The following is a 21001-nucleotide window of genomic DNA, read 5'->3' on the forward strand; positions in this document are numbered from 1 at the left end:
CAGGGGAATAATGCATTTTGGTCATGAAAAACAGCAATAAATCAGGAAAATAAGACGTTGGTCATGAAAATATGACAAAATGATCATGTAAATATGTCACTTTGACCAGGAAAATATTTTCTGACAAAATGGAACATTCCTCTTCAAATTGGAAAATTTTAATCAAATTCAAATCAAATTTTTTCTGACCAAAACAGAATATTCTTCGGATCAAACCGAAATATTCTTCTGATCAAAAGCAGAATTTTCAAAGCGACAAAAGGCTGCACTGTAAAAATAAATGCTTATCGTATAAAATATTGTTGGCTAAAGATTTTTTTTTCTCTTAAACAATTTTAAAGAATTTTTCTCTTTAAGGAAAATTCTTCTAAAAGGATTTTTTGTTCTTTCAAATAGGCAACATCTACAAAATGTCACGAAATAAAGATAAATATGAAAACAATAACCCAAGGAGGCAAACTGTATTCCTCTCGTCTGAAGATATTGCAGCAGGACGAAAGACAAACTGGCAAGCGGTCGAGATAACAGGCAATGTCCGGAACTTGAGCCCATCGCTGTGGCAATTTGAGCATCTCACAGCGCTCTATCTCAACGACAACAACCTCCTCCGCTTGCCACCTGACATTGGACTATTGGTTAATCTCAAGACGCTGGATTTGTCCAGCAATAAATTGAGGAGTTTGCCCGCAGAACTTGGGGATCTCATTCAATTGAGGTGAGTTCAATCTCTCTCTTTTTTGCCTTTTCTCTATGCTTGATTCTAATGAGATTTTTTTGTTCTTGAATTAATTTTTTTCAGAGAACTTTTACTAAATCATAATTTTTTGCGTGTTTTACCGTACGAAATTGGAAAATTATTTCATCTACATGTTCTCGGGTTACACGGAAACCCACTGGGAAAGGATATTCTGTCCATTTACAATGAACCGAATGGAACACAGAAGTTACTTACATTCATGTTGGACAATCTAACAGGTAAGTCGCAATTTTTTTTTTATATTTTCTTTTGAAGCTTTCAGAGCTTTGAAAATTTGAATTTTTTTAAATGCCAAAAATTTTCCCACAAAAAATATCCAAGACACTCTAGCGGAGATTCAAAAGCCTAGAGTTTATCTGTATGTGCTGCTCTAGGCTAGAGCGTACAGAATTTTTGCAATTTCTCGCGTTTTTAACTGAATTTTTGATGGAAAAGTGTGTTTTACGCCTACAGAGAATTACGTCGAATTAAATAAAAGAGGGGAAATTGATTTCTAGACAAATTTTCGTGCCTGAAGAGAGTAAGAAATTCTGGGCAGAATAAATTTTTTTTTGGAAATGTGTTTTCATTTTATGAGAAAATTTTTTTCTTTTATTCGAAAGTAATAATTCTTTATTAGATGTTTTTTACTCTAAAAAAAAGTTCTGCTGGTCAACAAAAAATGTTTTTTTTTGGTGAGAAAAATATTTAATTTTGATTACAGTCAGGTATTGATTAACGTCGCATGGGATATACTCTTTCCACTCATTATTATTAATGGGTGAGAAGAGTATATCCCATGCGACGTTAACCAATACCTGACTATGATGTTTATTTTGCTCCACAATTTAATCATTAAAATCCTTTTAATTACTTAAGGGAGAAAAAATTAATTACAACTCACGAATAAAATTAAAATGATTTAAATGGTTTTAAATTGTCCACCTCTGAACAAATAATAAAAATAAAAATAAGTAAAATCATTCTCCTGGCTGAAAAGGTCATTCAACAAAGGGGAAATATTAATTCTCAATGAGAAAATATTTGTTCTTTGTTGATTTATTTGCCGCATTCTTAATTTATTGCTGCTGCAATTGTTCGCATTCCTTGCACATCTCTCTTTTTTACAAAAAGTCTGAGATTTTTCCAATTCGAATGTACAATTCTCTGTGTCCACACAGCATAGTTATGTGCGTGAATGATCCACACTTTATGCGTCCTTCGTGGGGGCATTTTGTAAATGGAATTAGCCTCCATTCATCGCATCTCTGGCAACCTTTTGTGAAGAATGAAATGATCTCTCGCATCGTTGTCTGTCTTCCTTGGACAATTGACATATTTGCTGCAATTTAGCAACAAGGAATGTTGTTCTTTTATCTTTTTTTTCTTCTTTTTCTCTTCAACTTGAAATTATTTTTAATATCTGTGCCATGATATGATTAATTTGCAAATATTTTATCTGACAACAAAAATCCTTTCCATGCATTCTCACAAAGTTCTCTCATCGTTGAGCGCGGTGGAAAAGAGGGCAGATTGTAGGTTTTATGAAGTATTTTAGGCATAATATTGTATGCTTTTCATTGAGCATGAAAAACAAGGTAAAAGGAGGAGAGGCGGTTCAAAAAAAAAAAAGATCTCTTAAATGAATCTGGTGGATGGGAAGTATTACAAGACAATGGGTTTTTGGCGGAGAGGCGAAGAGAGACAAGGAAAGGTCACAAATTATAGACAAAATGTTAAATGATACAAGATAAGGCGAGACAGCGCGGAAAATATGTGCAAACTCCGTATAAACATTAATGTTCTTGTTGTGGAGCTTTTTTTTTTATTTTTGTGTCTGCCATAATCTCTCTCTCACAAAATTTCTTCATTGTCTTCTTTTGTTGGCGTTCTTTTGCAAAAATAAACAGCAAGAATGAAGAGAGAGAAGAGGAGAGTATTAACCAAGGAAAGGTGAAGGGAAATTATAATGACATTATTTGACTAATTTGAGATTGTAATTGAAGAAGTGAATGGAGGATCAAAATAGAGGGAACGTCGCGCGTTGCTCTCTTTATGAAAAGGAAAAAGCCCTTATTTAGGGTTTTCAAAACTCACGGTTAGATCGTGTTTGACCCCATTGAACTATGTGTGTGGTATCGTTTGCATAATTTACAACATTAAGACATTAAATTCATCGTTGTTGCTACATCTTGGTTCATTTTGAGAGTTTCTCCTTCAATTCCAGAAGAAGGTTTTCATTTATATGGCTAATCGACTTTTTGTTTGCAAGAGCAATGAAATTCGTTGTAAATGGGGAGTTTATTGATTTTTATACCTTTGCTAATGGGACGATTTACTTCTCCATTTAATTAAACTGTAAACGATTGTCAAGCTGTGTTTTCACGTGAAAAGACTGTATTTATAGGGAAGAGATGGGTTAAATGGCGCATTTGAAAACAGAAATTGAAAGAAACTTTACTTCAAGGCTCTGTCTCAAGTTTGAGAAAATATAGATTAGGCTTAGATCATTTATTCTTACAATTCTGTTTAAAAAAAAAAACCTAAACTAACTTAGCCTAGTTTTAAGAGACTTAGGCCTAGCTTTAAATACTGCATTATTACGTAAGAGAATAAATCCTGGTTTAAAATAAACGAACAAAGCTTAAGGCTTACTGAAAAAATAAACGAAGGTTTAAGAAAACTTTAAACCTAGCATTATAGGTTAAATCTAGCATGACTATGCTTAAAAGTTTAGGTCTTGTAAGAAAATATTAAAGCCTGGTTTAAGAAAACTTAGGCCTATGCACCAAACACTTAAATCTAGGAAAAAACGCGTACGTCTAGGTTAAGCAACTAAGGCCTAGTATAAACAATTTAGGCCTAGTAAAAAAAAAAAAACTACAGCCTGATTTAAGATAACTTAAGCCTAGCATTAAAAACTTAAATCTAGCTTGCCTAGCATAAAAAACTTAGGCTTAGTAAATAAGAATAAAGCCTATTTTAAAAATAAAAATCTTTAAAAGCTTAAGCTTAATTAAAAAACTAAATCTTTTAAATCTAGTTTGATTATCTAAAAAACTAAAGGCTTGTTTAAGAAAACTTAGGCCTGACTTATGGAACTTATGACGAATTTTGACCAACAAAAATGAATATAGACTCCTTAAAGCGTTTTATCGTGTTAAGAATTATTAGAAGAAAAAATTTCTGTTTAATTTTGCAAAAAATTTTTATTAGTTCCGTATTTTTAATGGTTTCTTTCAAAACTAAATTTTCAAAGATTAAGAATTTTGTTGATTTCTTTCTGCGCCATTTTACCACACCCCCTCCTATATTGCTAATAAAGATAGAGCCCCCTGGAAAAAAAATTAAAAGAGCGCCACTTTAGAGTACCGGAAATTGCAAACAAGAGAAACTTTTTCTTCTTTCTTTTCTCTCCCATTGCAAAGATAAAAAACAAAAAGAGGGGAAAAAGAACTTTTTGGTCACATAAACTTTTAAATTAATGCATCCGTACTGTGTGTCGCAAACATCGCACAAGACTTTCTAATTGATTATTTCCACCAAATTGAAAGGTAATCAATAAAGAAATCCCTCAATCTTTCGCTTGTCGTATTTTGTTTAATTTGCAATAAAAGTCTGGGGAAGAGAGGGAGAGAGAGAGGAGGAAAATATTAATTAATTCAGTGAAACTGTGCTGAATCAATTGAAGTTTTATTCAATTAGATAAAACAATGGGGGTTCTACTGATTTTTTTCTTTCTCTCTATTTATTTATTTTATGTCTTTCATGCAATAAACATGATAAATTCGTTGATTTTTTTTTATTAAATGCAGCTATAATTGTTTTGTTTTTCGCAAAAAAACATTGATTGAGATTCTTTGCAAGTGAATTCATGGTATATTCTCATTAAATGTATATTTTTTTCTTTCATTTTCAATTAAACTTTCATTTTTATTGAAGTAAATTAAATGCATTATTGATGGTTTTTTTTTTGGAATATATCTGTTTAAAAAAAATACAGATGAGAGAGAAAAATCCTTTAACATGCTGTGAAAGCTCTCAAATGTGAGCTTTTGAGCTTTTCTGTAGGTGATTTCAATATTATTCAGCACAGTTACAGATCTAAATCCAATTAATTATTTAAAAGAAATATAAATAGATTATGAGAACTTTTCTGTAGGTCAGCATATTTTCTCACAATCAAATGAAAATCCTTTCAGTTTATAATTTTCAGAGAATTCTCCCTTCTCTTCCTCATAAGCTTTGGGCAGAGAGAGAGAGAAAAAATGAAGAAATAGAGTGAGAATGTTAACAATTGGTCATTCTCATTTATAGCTCTTTTGTGTTGTGGCCAAAGTACTGGTAGAAGAGGAGATTTGGTCAAGGTGATGTCGATATAATGATTCTTTGATTTTTCAATTGAAACAACACCACCAAGTTGAATCACGAAGGAATTGAAGGTGGGGGCAGGTTAGATGGATTGTATGGGAAAGAGAATGGGATGAAGGAGTTTGTGTGTTGTTGGGTATATCATGAATGAGGAAAATTCAATTGAAATTGAATCGCAACGTAACCTACCAAAGCAACAACAGTGGCGGTGTGTTAATTTAATGAACCACAAACACCTCAATCTGTTGAGTTTGAATTTGTGTGTCACACCATGTTTAATTATTCATGCTTAACACACAGGTTGGGTGCTTTTAAGCTTGATTCTCTTTCAGTTTTGGTTGCACAGCTTTACATTTTTTTTTCTTGTTAGTTTGCACGGTGTGTGTGTGCATAAATCGACACCTAATTTGAATACAATTAATGAAAGTTTCCTCAAGCTCTGTGCGAAATTTTTGTTTCCGATCTCAATGTGGGTGATATTGTTGAAAGAGAGCTAGTGCAAAAAGAGAGCCTCGCTGTAGAAAAAAAAAATAAGAAAAAGAAATGAGCGAAAGGAACCCAGAAAAATGTGTGTGAGAGAAAGAAAAAAAAACGAGTAAATGATATGCGTTGAAATTGATTTAATTTCTCGTATGACACAGAAATTAATTTTGGGCAGATGATTGAGAAAACACCCACTTAAAGGCCAAAGAAAATCGCTACCATGTCTTTTTGGTCATTTCTTTTAAAATACAAATTTTGCTTTTTGTTTTTTTTTTTATACCTCAACATCTTTTAACAGCTTTGTTGTTATTTGGATATATTGGAGAAAGAGAGAAAAGAAAGAAAGTCATTTTGTACAAAATGTGTGTATGAAATTCCGGCTTCTTTCTTAATTACTCAATATTTTTCACTTTACAACCATTCACTCCCCCTTCTTCGTACCTTGCGGCTTTATTCAATTTTCTTGTGTTATTCAAATTAAATGCGTGTCTTATATGTGTGTAAATGAAAAGATAAACAGCTTGAGATAATTTGCTAAAATTATAGTAATTTCTCTTATAGAGAACACACAGACTTCTTTTAATTGCACGAGATTATTGTTGGTTTATTTCTCCTTCCTCAACTAGTCTACACATCTTTTATTTATTTTTTCTTCATCTTCCCATTCGTTGATTGAACATGGAAAATGAATGCGTATATGTAGTACGTCACGTTGTGTTTAAAGCGTCGTGTTAAAATGTCAAATGAAACGCATGTTTATGTCAATGCAAGAGCTGTCAAAGTTTAATTGACTTTTAATGATATTTTTTTAAAGAAAAAAAAAAGTTTTATAATAGTACAACTAGAAAAAAAATATGATCTGATTTTTAAACTTTCTGACAGATCTGTCAAAAATGACAGGAGTTGTCAAAATAGTACTGTCATATTTGACATGATATTTAAAATATTTGGATATATTAATAGTTGATAAAGTCTTTAAAAAACCACTAAAAATGCAGTTGTTACTCTTTGTATAGCAGTGCAATGTGTCAGGTACGTCAAAAATGACATAAATTAACCGCCAAATCAATTGCTGCCAATTTGGTAATGTCAAAATATTATTTGCTTTGAAATAAGCTTTTTTTTCTTGAAAAATTATTCTATTTCCTTAGATTTTTTTTTAAATCAAAAGTTTCCTGTTATAAATAGTCCTGTCATAGTTCTTACATTCTAAGGCATTAAATAAATAAATAAATTACCTCATTTATCTGTCATTTGCCATATTCTGTCCAATGACTGATGTCAAATTGTTTGTTTTGCTTTAAAATAGATTTTTTTTATTTGGATTCTAACATCCTTTAATGATAATACTGTTTTGACAGATCTGTCAGAAATGACATAAGTCAACTGTCAATTGATAAACCGTCAAATTACTGATGTCAATTTTTTTTTTCAATTATTCATTTTGAATTCTTCTATTGCTATTGCCTATTACTTTTAATATCGTTTTTAAAATTGAAATTCTCTCCTCTAGAATATTTAAAATAAATAACTTAATTCTGGGAGAAATGAAAATTCTTAATTTTTTTTTGATGAGAATAGAAATGTAGAAATGTAGTCTAGCGGTCATATTAGCTCGTGCATATTTATTGCGTGAAGGCTAACATATTGCTTTTCAAAAAAAAAAGAAGAAATATAACGTATGGTCTTACACATATGTATGTAGATGCATCACTTATATACCTACAATTTGGTTGTCTTGGGGGGCAAAGAAATAAGAAAAGAGGTGTTGATGAGATGTAAAAAGAAAGAGTTGTGTAGAAATTAAAGGGGAAAAATAATCACGCAAACCACAAAATACGTTAAAATTATGCGATGGGAGGTATTAGTTCGTTGATGTTTGGAGGTACATCGCCAATGGTCTGTCGTTCGTGCCGTCGATGGATGCGGCAGATGGGTGAAAGAAGAAATTGAGAAAGTGATGCTTTTGAGTTATACTTTTTTTTTTTTACTTTAATCTTCACTTACCCATCTGCTTCATTAAATAAACGTCGTGGTGTATTTTTTTTTCTTCTTATCTTTTTCTCTGTGCCTTTAGCTCACAATAAGGCATCTCTCACACCTCTAATTTTCACCCAAAAGATCAACAATGTCCGTGCGGTGCATACGAATGAAACGGATGACCCAATTTTTACCCTCAAAAGTGAGACTCCTCGCAAGCAATTTATTTTCTTCAAGACAGAGCAAAGGAAAGATGAAAAAAAAAACTGTCTGCAAAACAGAGAAATATGCACGAATTTTATTGTTTCTTCCAAAAAATTGGCACATAAAAATACATAGAGGAGTAATTTTTCAAAATATGAGGTGAAGACAGCAAAAAGTCACCCAAATGAGGTGATATTTTAAAATTTATACAAAAGATGAGTCAAGATTACAAAGTTCGCAAGATGACAAAGTCCGGAGGCTTTAGTGGAATAAATATTTTGACAAAAAAAAAAAGAAATCTCTCAAATAATTTAATTTTGCTTAAAGAAGATTAAGAAGAAAAAACGCAGGATCTGGGTGAAAGAGTCTCGTTAAAGAAGAAACGATAAAAAAAAATTGAAGAAGCCAAGAAGAAAGTCACGAAGATTAAAGGCAAAAATTTCTCTTTCTCCCAATTTCACCGTAATTTAATTTAATATCCAATTTGCATGATCAATTAGTGAGGTGTTGATGCTACATCACACCACACAACACACGATAGAAGCGCCGCGTATACATACAAAATAATCAAGCAATTATAAACCCTATGATCATTCGTTTTTATCTCAATTAACAATTGTGCAAGATAGAGGAGAATGATTGCATGTTCGGCGAATGGAGCATAATCTTATAAAGCATTATAAGATATTTTGTGATCAATATTAATCTTGTGATTTATAAAAGTCAATACAAAATGGAATGTTGGCAATGCTGGAAGTAATATTTTGCTCTGAAGGAGCTCCTAATCGTGTCCATAAGATTAAATTACTCATGCTTAATCGTCACAAATATGACTTTGCACAATATGCCCATGCATGATGGAGGTAGAAAAAAAATGAATGATCACTGCACGGAACACATTCGATATGTGTGTAGGTTAACCTTGAGATCGCACTTCTCTTAAGAGATCATCTCTCTGTGAAATTGATTGAAGAAGAATGAGGAAATTGGGAGAGGGAGAATGTGGGTCTGGAGATATTAGTGGGTCATTCATGAAATGCTGTGGGTTTTTATTTCTTCTCTAATAGGTACTTAGTTTTGCACCAAAAGACAATCAAATTTTGCAGTACGAATGACTTTCTTTTCGATTTATTGTAAGACAATGAAAAAGGATAAAAAGGTTTGTAGGAAAAAAATAAATAAAATACTTTCCAGAGTGGGATTTGAACTTACAATAAATATCTTGAGACATTGAGTGCTTGCATATTGATCTAAATTTTTGTATGGAACAAAGTAGAGCAATGTTTGAAATGAGGTACATTTTTTGCAATATTAAGATAATTTATTTGTTTTAGAACTTATTAATGTTGAAAATTAATTTGAATAAAAATATTTAATAGTTCTATTAGGTATCTATTTTGTTTTATTTAACTTTGAATTTATCAATCAAGAGGGCTCTAACTTGCAGATTGTTTTTCTTATTAAATTTTATTTCATTTTTTTTTCTAAATAAAAATTCTATTCAAAATAAACGATTTTCTCACAGAATCTTATCCTATTTTCCTATCAAAACTAACCTAAAAATCACACAAAATTCATTAAATCTCAAATGAGAGAAAGACACACAGAAAGCAAAATGATTAATATTCCCTAATTTGTATGTTAGTAAATTTATTCCCATCATGCGCTTCCAATGTTAAAGTTTAATCTTTTTTATGGTAAATTTTGCACTGTGGTGATCACACTTTTACGATTATTTTATTGGAGTTAAGAAAGACGGGGGTTTTTGGGAGAAGAAATGCGATGTGTGATCATGGTACTGCGGTTGACATACATTTTACACAACATATATAGAGAAAATTTTCACTTTTGCATATCGTCGTGATCATCAATTCAGTTTGTGGTTGAGGAGATCACATCGCACAAAGTAGTACACACACTTTTGATGATGGAAGGATGATCATGTTGTGTGGTAAAAGAAAGAGAGAGATAAAATGTACCAGTGAAAGAGAGGCGAGAGAGCATTGAATGGAGGGTATGTTAAATTGCCATCATAACCATTTATGTCAATAATTTCTCTTTCATACTAATCAATATCATCATGTGGATGGTTAATTGTCATCATGAGTGAAGAGTGTGATTTTTAATTGACATGCTTGATTGAAGTATTTCCTGTCTATTGTGAGTTTTTTGCTGCTTCTACACCTAAACTATATATAGCATACTATGTGTATATCTATGTAATTCACTCATTTGTGGTGCAGAAAAAAACTTGTGGAGGAATGATGAAAGAGATCGATGAAACCTCAATGGTTGATCACTAATTTAAGAAGAAGAAAAAAAAAAGAGAAACATTGATTGGGTAAATAAAGTGATCGCGCAGCAATGATCACCAAAGCTTCTATTTGTTCTCTCTCATTCTGACCAATGTGGAAAGAACAATTGACTCTGTAACCGAGTGCCATACTTCTTGCATTCCTTGTTACTTTCCGTTTATATCTTTTTCTTGGCTTTTTTTTCGGGATGATGCTGGGAGGAAAATGTGTACAAAGAAATGTCGTTTAGTTGCTCCCCATCAGCAAACAAAAACCACGCCATTCACTCGATCGCTGATCCCTCACTGGAGTGATCTTGTAAATTGTTTTTGAATTTTAAATAAGTGGAGTCTCTCCCTCAATATATATAGTACATATATATATTGTCAATTTATATATAATAGCAAATACACATAAGATCTAAACATGATCTTTAAGGTGATCTTCATCGCAATGTTGCTGTATGTACCTACCTACCTATGTATGTACATAAAATGTAAAAGAAAATTCCCCATTTGGGAGGGAATTTTCTGTGCACGAGTTAGATAAAAAAAAAATTATACATATCTAGACAGTGGAAAAAAAAGCTTTAGAGAAACAAACTCGCATGGTTGATGCAAAGTAAAGTAAGAAAAAAACCTCCATCAACATTTAGGTGAAGAAAGAGGTGTTGTATGTATGTTGAATGTGTGAATATATGTATGTAATTTAGTGTTGTTGTGTGTAGTGTATGTTGGAAAATCAGAAGAGGCACGATCACTGATTCCACCAGACGACCAGACCAGTTGCCCGCCGGCTTTCATTCATGTCGGATCGTGCGCTCATTGAGAAGGCTGATTTTTGCGCAAGTTGTTCAAGAAGAGGATTTATTGTGAATTTAGTTGAGAAAACGAAGAGACAGAGGAGAATAAACTAGATCGCCCTGATCACAGTGTGTATGACGGAAAATCAAGTTCTATATTGATCATAAGTGAAGATCACTGCAAGATCACGAAAATTTACTGGGATAGGGCAGTTTTATTTGTCTCAAACAAGACATTACAAATCATTCACAAAAGTTTTGAAAATATTCTCTGTTTTGTGACTTTGTACGTGATATCTCTCCCTTACGAAATATCCACTGATCAACGGAGAAAAAAAAACACACCAAGAAATATTCAAAAGGAGAGTGTTGAATTTATAATTGATCTACAGTGTTGTTCACCTTGCACCACTACCTGTTGGGTCGTTTTTCTCTCAACAATTTCGTATTGCTACATTGGAAAAATATACATATAATACGCATTGGACAATCCCCAAGACCATAAGATCACGATAGACATTTTTTTTCTTATTCGTTAAATGGGAAAACATAAAGTTGTGTAGAGCAACCATTTGGATTAACAAGAGATTGCTGCTGCTGGCAAAGAGACATAAATTAGTTTTCTTTTTGGTAAAAGTACCTCAATTTTTCCACCTGCAATCAATTGTTTTGCGGGACAACACAATAAATGAAAAAAAAATATTTTGTGAAAACTAAAAATAGTTGTGTGCAAATTAACAAGAGAATTCTCTCTTTGCTTGACCAAGTTTCCATGCTGATTTTAATGGGGAGTGTGTTGCTGCGCGTTGAACTGAATGAAACTTGCAACAGTGAGCTTTTGCAATCGCATCAACACCTTAATGTGACAATTATTAACTTAAAAAAATAAAAAATTCAACAAGAAGTAAAAGCTCATGAGTGCTGACAATTAAAACACAGTGTGGTGCTACTTTACAACAAAAATTAATTAAAATAAAAAAAGGAAAAATTGTGAAGAGACAGAAATTGTGTTGATTCAATGCAATTTATTGGATTGAATTAAATAAGAAATACTCTCATATGCAAGAAAAATGGATACAAGTGATATAAGCAAGGTGTAATGGTTTAGTTTTCTTCATCTTATAAAACTCATCTCATTCTTCTCACATATGGAGGAATTAAGAGAGTAATGCACATTTTGTTGTTGTTGTTGTTAAACCAATAAAAGAGTTGTGTTGGATTTATTATATAAAAAGAAAAATCTTCACATCAAAGGTGAAAAAAGAAGTGTTGAGTGGTGGAAGTTATAAATGCAGCATTAGTCGAATTTGCATTGGATGTGTTTAAAAGACAGTGCTGTTGAGAAGAAAAATTGAAAAAAAAAATAAAGGAGAGCAAGAAGAAGTCTAACAGATTAGAGAGAAAACAATTTGTGATGATACCTTCATTTTATTATTACCTGTGTGTTCGTCTATAATGTGCATAGATGGGCTTATGATTGAGCCGCTAAAGGGAACAAGAAAGTAAAGAGAGCACAAAGAAATACAAAAACCAAGTTGAAAAAAGAAAAGAGAAAAAGAAGATAAATATAATTGAATGTTTGTGTGAAATGCAATATATCACGGAATGATGTTAAAGTGTTATTAGAGCACCGTTCGTCACTTGGTTGGACTTCTTTTTCTTCTTCTGCTGTTGTAACCCTCATCTTGTCGCTCAATGTGGCACTGTCTCAATGTGGGTGGAGTGAATTATAGGTGAACTACAACGAGTATTAGTGTGTGCTAAAGAATAAGCCACTCTTTGGTGATATTAAAGAGTGTGGAAAGGAAGATTGATGGGTGGGAGATAATAAACAAATGGTTGGCGCCAATGATGAGCACATTACCATCATGTATGGATCGATATATGAATCGATACATGGTACCGGCGACACAGACGCACCATCATGTGCCGAATCATCAGGCAACACCGCCACAACCACCTGTTGGACAACCCTACTTTCATCAGACAGCAACGGTTGCCAATGGGGCGGCAGGTGTTGCAGCATCCACGACCATTGTACCGCCACCGAATCAGGCAAACAACACCGGTGGTGGTACTTTTATGATGAATTGCTACCAAAATGCCAATGGATGGACGGGTGTTCCGCTAATTAGTACAGCAAGTCGTCGTCCAAGAAAGCAGCAGCAGCCGCATCATCAAATGCCACCGTCGTCTAACAAACCACCACCACCCACGCAACAAACAACCAACAACAATGCCCAAAATGTAGACTTTGACGAGACAGCAATGTCCCGACTGGCCATTCATGCACACGGTGCACCATTAATTCTTGCAAATCGCGGCTACCGCAAACCCCCTCTTGTGCGCCATCCCCAACCACCCTCCGCTGTTGTGATGCAAAAAGTCCCACAGCAGTGTTTTGTAGCGACACAACGACTGGATGATTTTGGTGGGAATATTTACGAAAATGGGAATCGTCAGCTGCTGCAACCAGCAACAACGCCTCATGATACATTTTCAATGGTGAATAGCGATGAAAGTAGTTCAACATCATCCTCTAATAGTCATACACCTGACACGTGTCTACCGCGAATTATAAAGCCACGGAAGAGGCGCAAGAAAGAGCGGAAACCGAATGCATGTCAAAATCCAAATGTCCCATTGCATGGGGCAGGTAAAAATAATTGCCCCAATGCCAACAATGGTGTATCATTGATGAAATCTCTACCATTGGTCACGAGTACGGCAACACAGACAACCACCATTCACGAAATGGTTGAGAAGAATTCAACCAATGTGATGAGTATGATGTCTGCACAAGATGAACCACAATTTGCCGGTGATGCTGCAGAAGGGACAGGAGGTGGTGGTGGTGATGAGGTGATTGAGGAAATGAGTTCGTGCAGCTGTCGCCTATGTGATCCCTTCTGCCGTATCTGGGCTTTTCCACTAAGGAGATCGTGCTCAGACAATTCGGGTGAAGTTGAGGCTACCCGGCGCAATGTTGGCGTCATTGGGAGTCACATTAAATCATCATCGGCACGAAATGAATGGCGAAGTACACCGCAACTATGTAATCAGCAGCAGCAACAGCAGCAAGTCTATGGGCATACAATTGATGGATCTCGTAAGGGTAGTTTAAGTGATTCAGGAGATTCCGGATGTGATCTCCTCAGTGGTTTGCATTTTGCCACGGATGATCTTCTCAATATTGTCGATTGTGGGGCAAATGGTGCAAAAGCAACACCACCACCGTCCAATAGTGACAACAGTGTCTGTGATTTTCTCCTGACGGACAATTGCTGGGAGATACTCTCGCGACGTGTTATGGAATCACTGGATTTACGCAGTGATGACGATGAACAACCATGCAGCCCAATGGGAGGAGGAATAGCGCCATCAGCAGCAGCAAAAGTTCCCGCAATTAGTGATTGTGTTTCATCGGATAGTGGAAGTGTTTTCTCCGATAGTGTTTTCAGTGATGGCATACCCGAATGCTACACAACACCGTCGACAAATTACCAACACAACGACACGCAGGATCTCCATCTTGGGGTACAAATTGCAAATCTCCTGCTTGATCAACCACAACTACCAGTATTTAGTGATTGCTTCATGGCACAGCAATTTATTGGGGGTGCAAATTCACCACAGAGGTCAAAGGCCCCAGGGGTCAATATGTTCGGCACACCGCTCTATCTTCAAGAGAAAGATCGTGGCAATGAGATACTCAGCTGCATCGATATGGTATGGAATGGAACACTCCAACTAATGCCTGTTGAAGAGTAAAAAATAAATAATGTAAGAGTTTTTATTAAGAAATATTTATTCTCTTCTAACAAGGGCTCGTTACTTTTTGTCCAGAACGGATTGGGCTCATTTTTTCGGGATAATTTCTTCAAAAGATAAGATGAACTTTTGCTTAATATTAAAACCGCCGCCCGTTGCATTAGAAATGTGTTAAAATAATATTTAACTTACACAGTAAAAAAAAAAATTAATAAATTTTCTATTAAATTCACGGTCAATGTACTTTGACGGGAAAATTTGTGATTTTTTTTAAACGTAAAACTGGAGAATTTCCTAAAAGTTTAATTAAATTGAAAACTATTTTTTTTAGTTTTATAATTTTTACATCAAAATTTTGTGAAATAAAAAAAATTTTAGGGATAGATTCTGATAAAAATATTTTCCTTTCTTTTCTTACAATTCGTTAGTTATAAGATCTTTGTTGTTCTGAGAAAAATCTTATAAGATTTTGACAGTTTGTTTCTGTCTTTAATTGTGTTTTCGAAGGAAAATTACTTTTCTAGGGCTCTTTAAAGGGCTTTCTGTCAGTTCTTCTGAAAAAAAAAAAACAATTCTTTGTTTTTCTTTTATAGAACGACAACAGAATGATTTAAAAACACCATCTGTCAAAATCTTACAACAACTTTTAAGTTGCTAGAAAAGAATAAAAAAGATTTTTATTTGAATCGACGCTTTAGACTTTTTGAAGACAATTTTACTATAAATTGACTAAAATAATTAGTTTTCACCGTAAAAGGTACGAAATTTGGTTGGCAGTCAGAATGTAGTTGCGATTGAGAGATGGCAAAATGTGTCTTTGCTCTAGCTATTTTTAGGAAAAGCATAATATTATGCTGATTACCAACAATATAATAAATGTCAATTTTTTTAATAAGAAATTCAGTTAAAAATTTTAGTAAAAATGTACAGAAAACTCATATATAGAGATTAACTAAAATGTTTTTTAAAAACTAAAAATAGTAAGGTAGTAAAAGAAAGGAAACTAAGACATTTATGGAATCACCGTAGAATGCCCAAACCGTAAATTTTACGGGAATTATTTTTAGTGTGTAGCGTCAGTTGTAATAAATATTATTTTAATACATTTCATAGTAAAACAGCGATGCTTAAAATTTACTAAAAGTTTATTTCATATTCTAAAGAAATTATCTTAAAAGGATGAACCCCATACGATCGGGGCAAAATGCAATGAGCCCTTGTAAGATATTTTGCATATAGAGCAAAACGTCCCATAAATAAAGCTAAATAGCTGAGAGGAAGAAGAAGAATAAAGAAAAAGAAAAATGTAAATTAAATTTGATGCATAAAGTTGTATCTATTCTGAAATTTTGTAACAATGTTGTATGTAATGTATTATTGAAATAATTTGTATAAAATTTAGCATGTCTCCTTCATACATTTTTATTTAGTATGAATTTTATAGCACCCGAGACATATATTATGTATTTTTTTTTTTTTTTGTAAAACTCTAATAATCATCTAAGCGAATAATAAAGCAAGTTGTTAGTGAGTGATCTATAAAACGAGAAGAATGTGAGAAAAAAATTATCTTTAGCTAAGTGAATTAATAAGTTAGCAAGTTTTTAATGTGAAGTGGAGAAAAAAATTCCAACTATATATTTTTACTGTATTTAATTCCACATGAAACACGCGCTGGAAAAATTAATTTTTGCACTTAAAGTGCTATTTTTTTTAACGTTGTAACGCACTCTTAAGTAATTTCTCTATGCGTTGAATGTTTTTTTTGCATTATTATTATTATCTATTTCTCTTCTTAAACTATATACATACATTTTACCATATTTGTAAATGAGAAAAAAAGGTACGGGAAGCTGGAGATTTTATACATTACATACATATATAGATAGGTACGTTATATTCTGTAAAATGCACGCCAGAGAAAAAGAAGGAAATCTATTTTAGATTGAAAGTCAATTTAATGGAATCATGACGTGCAGCGACACAAACAACCATATCCGCCAGAGCTTTCTCTTTTGAGTGCTTTTTTTTGTTTGTTTGTTGCTGTTGTTTCAGTACAAAAACCACAAAAAAAAACTTCTTACTATATTATTATGTACATATATGTATGATGGTGGTTTTTGTACATAAAAACGAATGAAAGACACTTTTCATATACAATTTTACACACATAGTGAAAGTAAACCGACACGAATTAGACTTTTAATGTACAAACCAGGCAATGCAAGATGAGTTGTTTCTCTTGCAATTTGCTTATGGTTTCTTTGGGGCTTCTCAATGGTGATCGGATATATAGTATTAGAAGGTTATACGAAGCATTACACGATTTTCATGCAATTGGAAATTTGGGGAGAAGACAAATGCGAAATATATTCCTCACGATTCTCAATAATATTTTTTAGGGGAAAAATTTGAGGAATTTTAGTGAAAGGTTTACGGATATTGGGTTAGCTTAAAGGGGATTATAGTGTCTGGGCTCTTTTTTGACACAGAAATTCGAACAAATCAGATGCCATTCCCGGCTTCATTAGCCTAATTTTAAAGGCTTTAATGACTTAAATATTCATTCTTAACTTAAATTCTATGCGAACAGGAGAAATTAGCATGAGAGATTTATTGGTTGGTTAGAATCATAAATTAATGAAAAGAAACGTTTTGAGAACAATTTTTATCAGTGTTGTTGAAATGTTAATCTGCTCAAAAGTTGGATTTATAATGGAGAAACTTTGGAAATAAATGCTATTTTTGTTCAGCACAGAAGTAAGAATCAGTATGCTTCAAAAATCTACTAATTTTTTTTTAAAGAAAAAGAAAATATATTTTCTGGAAAGCTTTTCTTTACCTATGTATACTGATAACAAAAATTTTCCGGGTGAGAAAAGCGTGTGAATCTTTTTACGTTAAGTCTTTTTACGAAGGTTCACTGAGCAGGAGAAACCAGACTTAAGGATATTTAAATAAATAAGAAATATATGAAAATGATTTTTATTATTATATATAAAAAGTTAACCTGCCCAGAAGTGATTTCTTGGGGGATGAAATTTGGAATTAAAGAACTTTATATTACTCAGGAATGAATATTAAACATTCGATCAGTTTCTGACATTAAAAAAAAGCTTTTTTAATGAAAAAAAATAAAAAGAGAATTTCCGATAGCTTTTCATTGGACAAAGTAAATAAATAATTTCCCAATATAGTTGAGACTAAATTATATTTATTTGTGGCTATCAATGAAACTTTAATTATTATTGAATTACTATCTAATCAATTCGCATTAAAATGGATACATAATACATTAAATTTATTTGAACCGCGTGGTAGTGCCAAAAGCAATGTGAATGCATTGTTATTTCAAGTGAATGAATTGTATATGACATAAAATGGCAGGAAATTTGCATATTTCACTTGTATGTGGTGATGAGGAATAAGCATACAAGTGGGAAGTCAATAAACTCAGCATGAATTGTTATGTGATTTACCTACATCATATTATTTAAATTAAAGTGGTTTTTTTTTATATATAATAAACATTCGTGGACACTGGAAAGCAAAAAAAAAAGAGTGAAAGAGATGTTTTGGAAGTTATAAAATGCAAAAAGTACTTGACACACCACACGGCAAAAATAAAAAGAAGAACGTCACAATAGGAAGAAAGTTAATAAGAAAATAGTCTCGTTTTTTTTTTGGGAGTAATAGTGGAATAAAAATGAAAAATTTCTATTTAATTTACCCATTGCTACATATATAAATTACAAGAAAATAAAGTCAAAAGAGTCACGTTCGTGTGGGGTGAATATAATTTCACTTTAGAAATGTGAAAGTTTTCTTTCTGCTGCGATACTATTTTTCTTGCAATCTCTCTCTCTTAAAGCGATTAGTTATAAAATCCATTGAAGGTGTTTTTCAATTGAATCAAGATTGCAAGTAGTGCAAGAGACGCAAAACATGGTAATACCAATTAAATCACATTCAGTGAGAGTTTTTTTTTCTCTTCTTCTTCATAAGGGATTGATGGTTAATTTAACTTTTGTGAAAGAGAAGGTAAAAAAGGGTTTTGTGGGGAAAATTTCTTGATTTATTGAGAGGGAAAGTTTCATAAATCGAATGATTCTTTCTGGGGGAAACAGAAAGAATGATTTTTTTTTTCAAAAACATAAGATTTTTCCCAATAATACAAAAGCTCTCCAAGAAGCTTTTTATCCGTTAAAATTAAGAGAGAAAAAATGCAGCAATCCTAATTATAATTTCACCTGTTGCGTAAACTTTCGCTCAAGCCACTTTGTCTATTAAGAAGCCAACGAATAATTTCCCTTTCATCAATACCATATTGAATAATGCATTGGAGAAGAAATGCAATGTAATTTACTTTTTTAATTATCATTATTAGCAATTGATTGAATTTTCATACAAAAATATCTTTATTCTCTCTTTCAATATTTTTTTTTTACATCATCATCCTGTGCTGAATTTTTCTTCCCAGTTTCTCCTACAAAGTAATTTTCTAAACATATTATTCCATCAATAATTATATGTAATCGTGATGGGGGGGAGGGTTACAATAGTTAATTGATATCTACCTCGCACAGTCTTGCAAATGCGTACATCATTGCATTGAAAAATGTTTTATTATTTATTTTGTTGGCTTTTTCTTCAAAATAGTGCTAAAGACGTATAAAAATAATTTAAAAAAAAATGCGTGTTTGAAGTACAATTTATATAAAAATATATATGTATATTCCTCAATGTACATTCATCAATCATGCTCTAAAGAGTGTATCACTCTGTTTCTCACATTCCCATGCTCATTTTTTTCACATGGGATTGTGCAAAAATTTATGTCGTTCCACGAAATATGAATGAAATTGCATAAGATTTTTTATTCGGGGGGTAAATTGACGTGAATTTTTTTTCAATTAAGCCCAAATTTGAGACACAAAAAATTAGCTCAGATTCATTAGGAGTTTGTTGCTATTAAATTCTAATTAATTTGTTCGTCAAACGTCGTGCGTCTTGAGGAGCAATGAGAATGCTCAGAAAATCACTTGAAATGCTTCTTAAATTTAATGAGAACAGTTACTAACTGTGTGGCTTGTGGATTTTGTAACGCCACCAAATAGTTTTTTTTTTGTGCAGCAGTGAAGAAATACTACCTGTATATAAAGTAATCGATAAAAAAATATTAACGACCGTGAAATAATTTTCTTGAGCAAATTTTTTTTCATCTTTTGATCTCCTAATTTGTTCTCAATCTCCCACATAAAGCCATTTATTTCACACTCTTTCACTGAAAATTGGTAGCTCAATTTGGTATTGAAAGTTTTTTTTTCGTGAATGTGGCGTTTCAGGTATTTCAGGGACGTCTAAGAAAATAATTTGCGTTTTTTTTTCCTTCTTGCGTGAAATCTCATATCAAAGTTATTAACTTTTTTTTATCATATCACATAAGACAGAAAGAAGGGAAAAATCTGTGAGTGTAAAAGAAACTTTCAACAAGGTCAATATCCTAATTTCTTAAAGGAGAGGATTGTGATTAAAAGAAAAGGCAAAGAAATATTAATAATTTTTCGTTGAAAAAAAAACAACCAAAAAGATATTTCGAAATCGTAATGAAGATGAATTGGAGAGAATTGAAAATGAGAAAGAATAAAAAGTCTCTGGGCGAAGATTCAATTAAATTGTTGATAGAATGCGGCAGAGATTGGCTGATGGATTATTCTGGTGTTAAAATTAATGAATGAATTTTTATGACTAATTGAAGCGTTGAAAAAAATTTATACTATGTGTGGGTCTTCATGAAAAATTACCTTTATGATGAAGAAGTAAGAAATTTTTGTTATATTCAATTTATGAATTTATAAGAAAATTTCTTGCTGTGTCATCAGATAAATATGATTTTGAGAACTTTCCATGAAATTTGAGGCGTTAAAATCTCCCCATCTCGTAGAGCTTCTCTTAGAGAGTGATTTCTCTATTTTATTCTCTACCATCTTCATGGGATTCTCCAACACTTGTGCCCTTGCCTCCGTGACAGGGGGAAATAATAGAAAAACAAGAAACAAGGGGAATTAGTAGGAGAAAATGAAGAAGAAAAAATTTAAGAAGAATGACTTTGGGAAAAGAAAAAGTTTAACCACAGAAAATTATGTTGAGGTTCAAGGGCAAGAAAGCTACCTACTTATAAAACCTTCCCATCGGACACTCTCTAGAAAAAAATCCTCCAAATCTACTCAACTATTTAGAGAGAAAAAAGAAAAATGTGTGCGTGGAGAAATCATTTTGTGGAGAAACTTGAATTAGATCGTTATGTTGGATAATCAAGAGGAGATGTTTCCCGCATTCCCTCTTCCCAAATACAAAATT

The 21001-nt window shown here is 32.6% G+C and overlaps 1 protein-coding gene across 4 annotated transcripts in view; it reads left to right on the top strand.

The window, feature by feature from the left end:
- LOC129787959 (CCR4-NOT transcription complex subunit 6-like) overlaps positions 1 to 21001 on the top strand; it is a 116232-nt gene that overhangs the window by 3585 nt on the left and 91646 nt on the right. For 3 of the 4 annotated variants that reach the window (XM_055823849.1, XM_055823850.1, XM_055823851.1), the window contains exons 2-3: positions 397 to 715; positions 800 to 975. In XM_055823849.1, the coding sequence (XP_055679824.1) occupies positions 411 to 715; positions 800 to 975 (481 nt within the window). In that variant the 5' untranslated portion in view covers positions 397 to 410. Of the gene's footprint in view, positions 1 to 396; positions 20897 to 21001 lie in introns of those variants that run through there. The other variant, XM_055823848.1, reaches the window with a different exon arrangement.

Source organism: Lutzomyia longipalpis, chromosome 1 (genome assembly GCF_024334085.1).
Source record: "Lutzomyia longipalpis isolate SR_M1_2022 chromosome 1, ASM2433408v1".
In the NCBI taxonomy this organism is placed as follows: domain Eukaryota; kingdom Metazoa; phylum Arthropoda; class Insecta; order Diptera; family Psychodidae; genus Lutzomyia; species Lutzomyia longipalpis.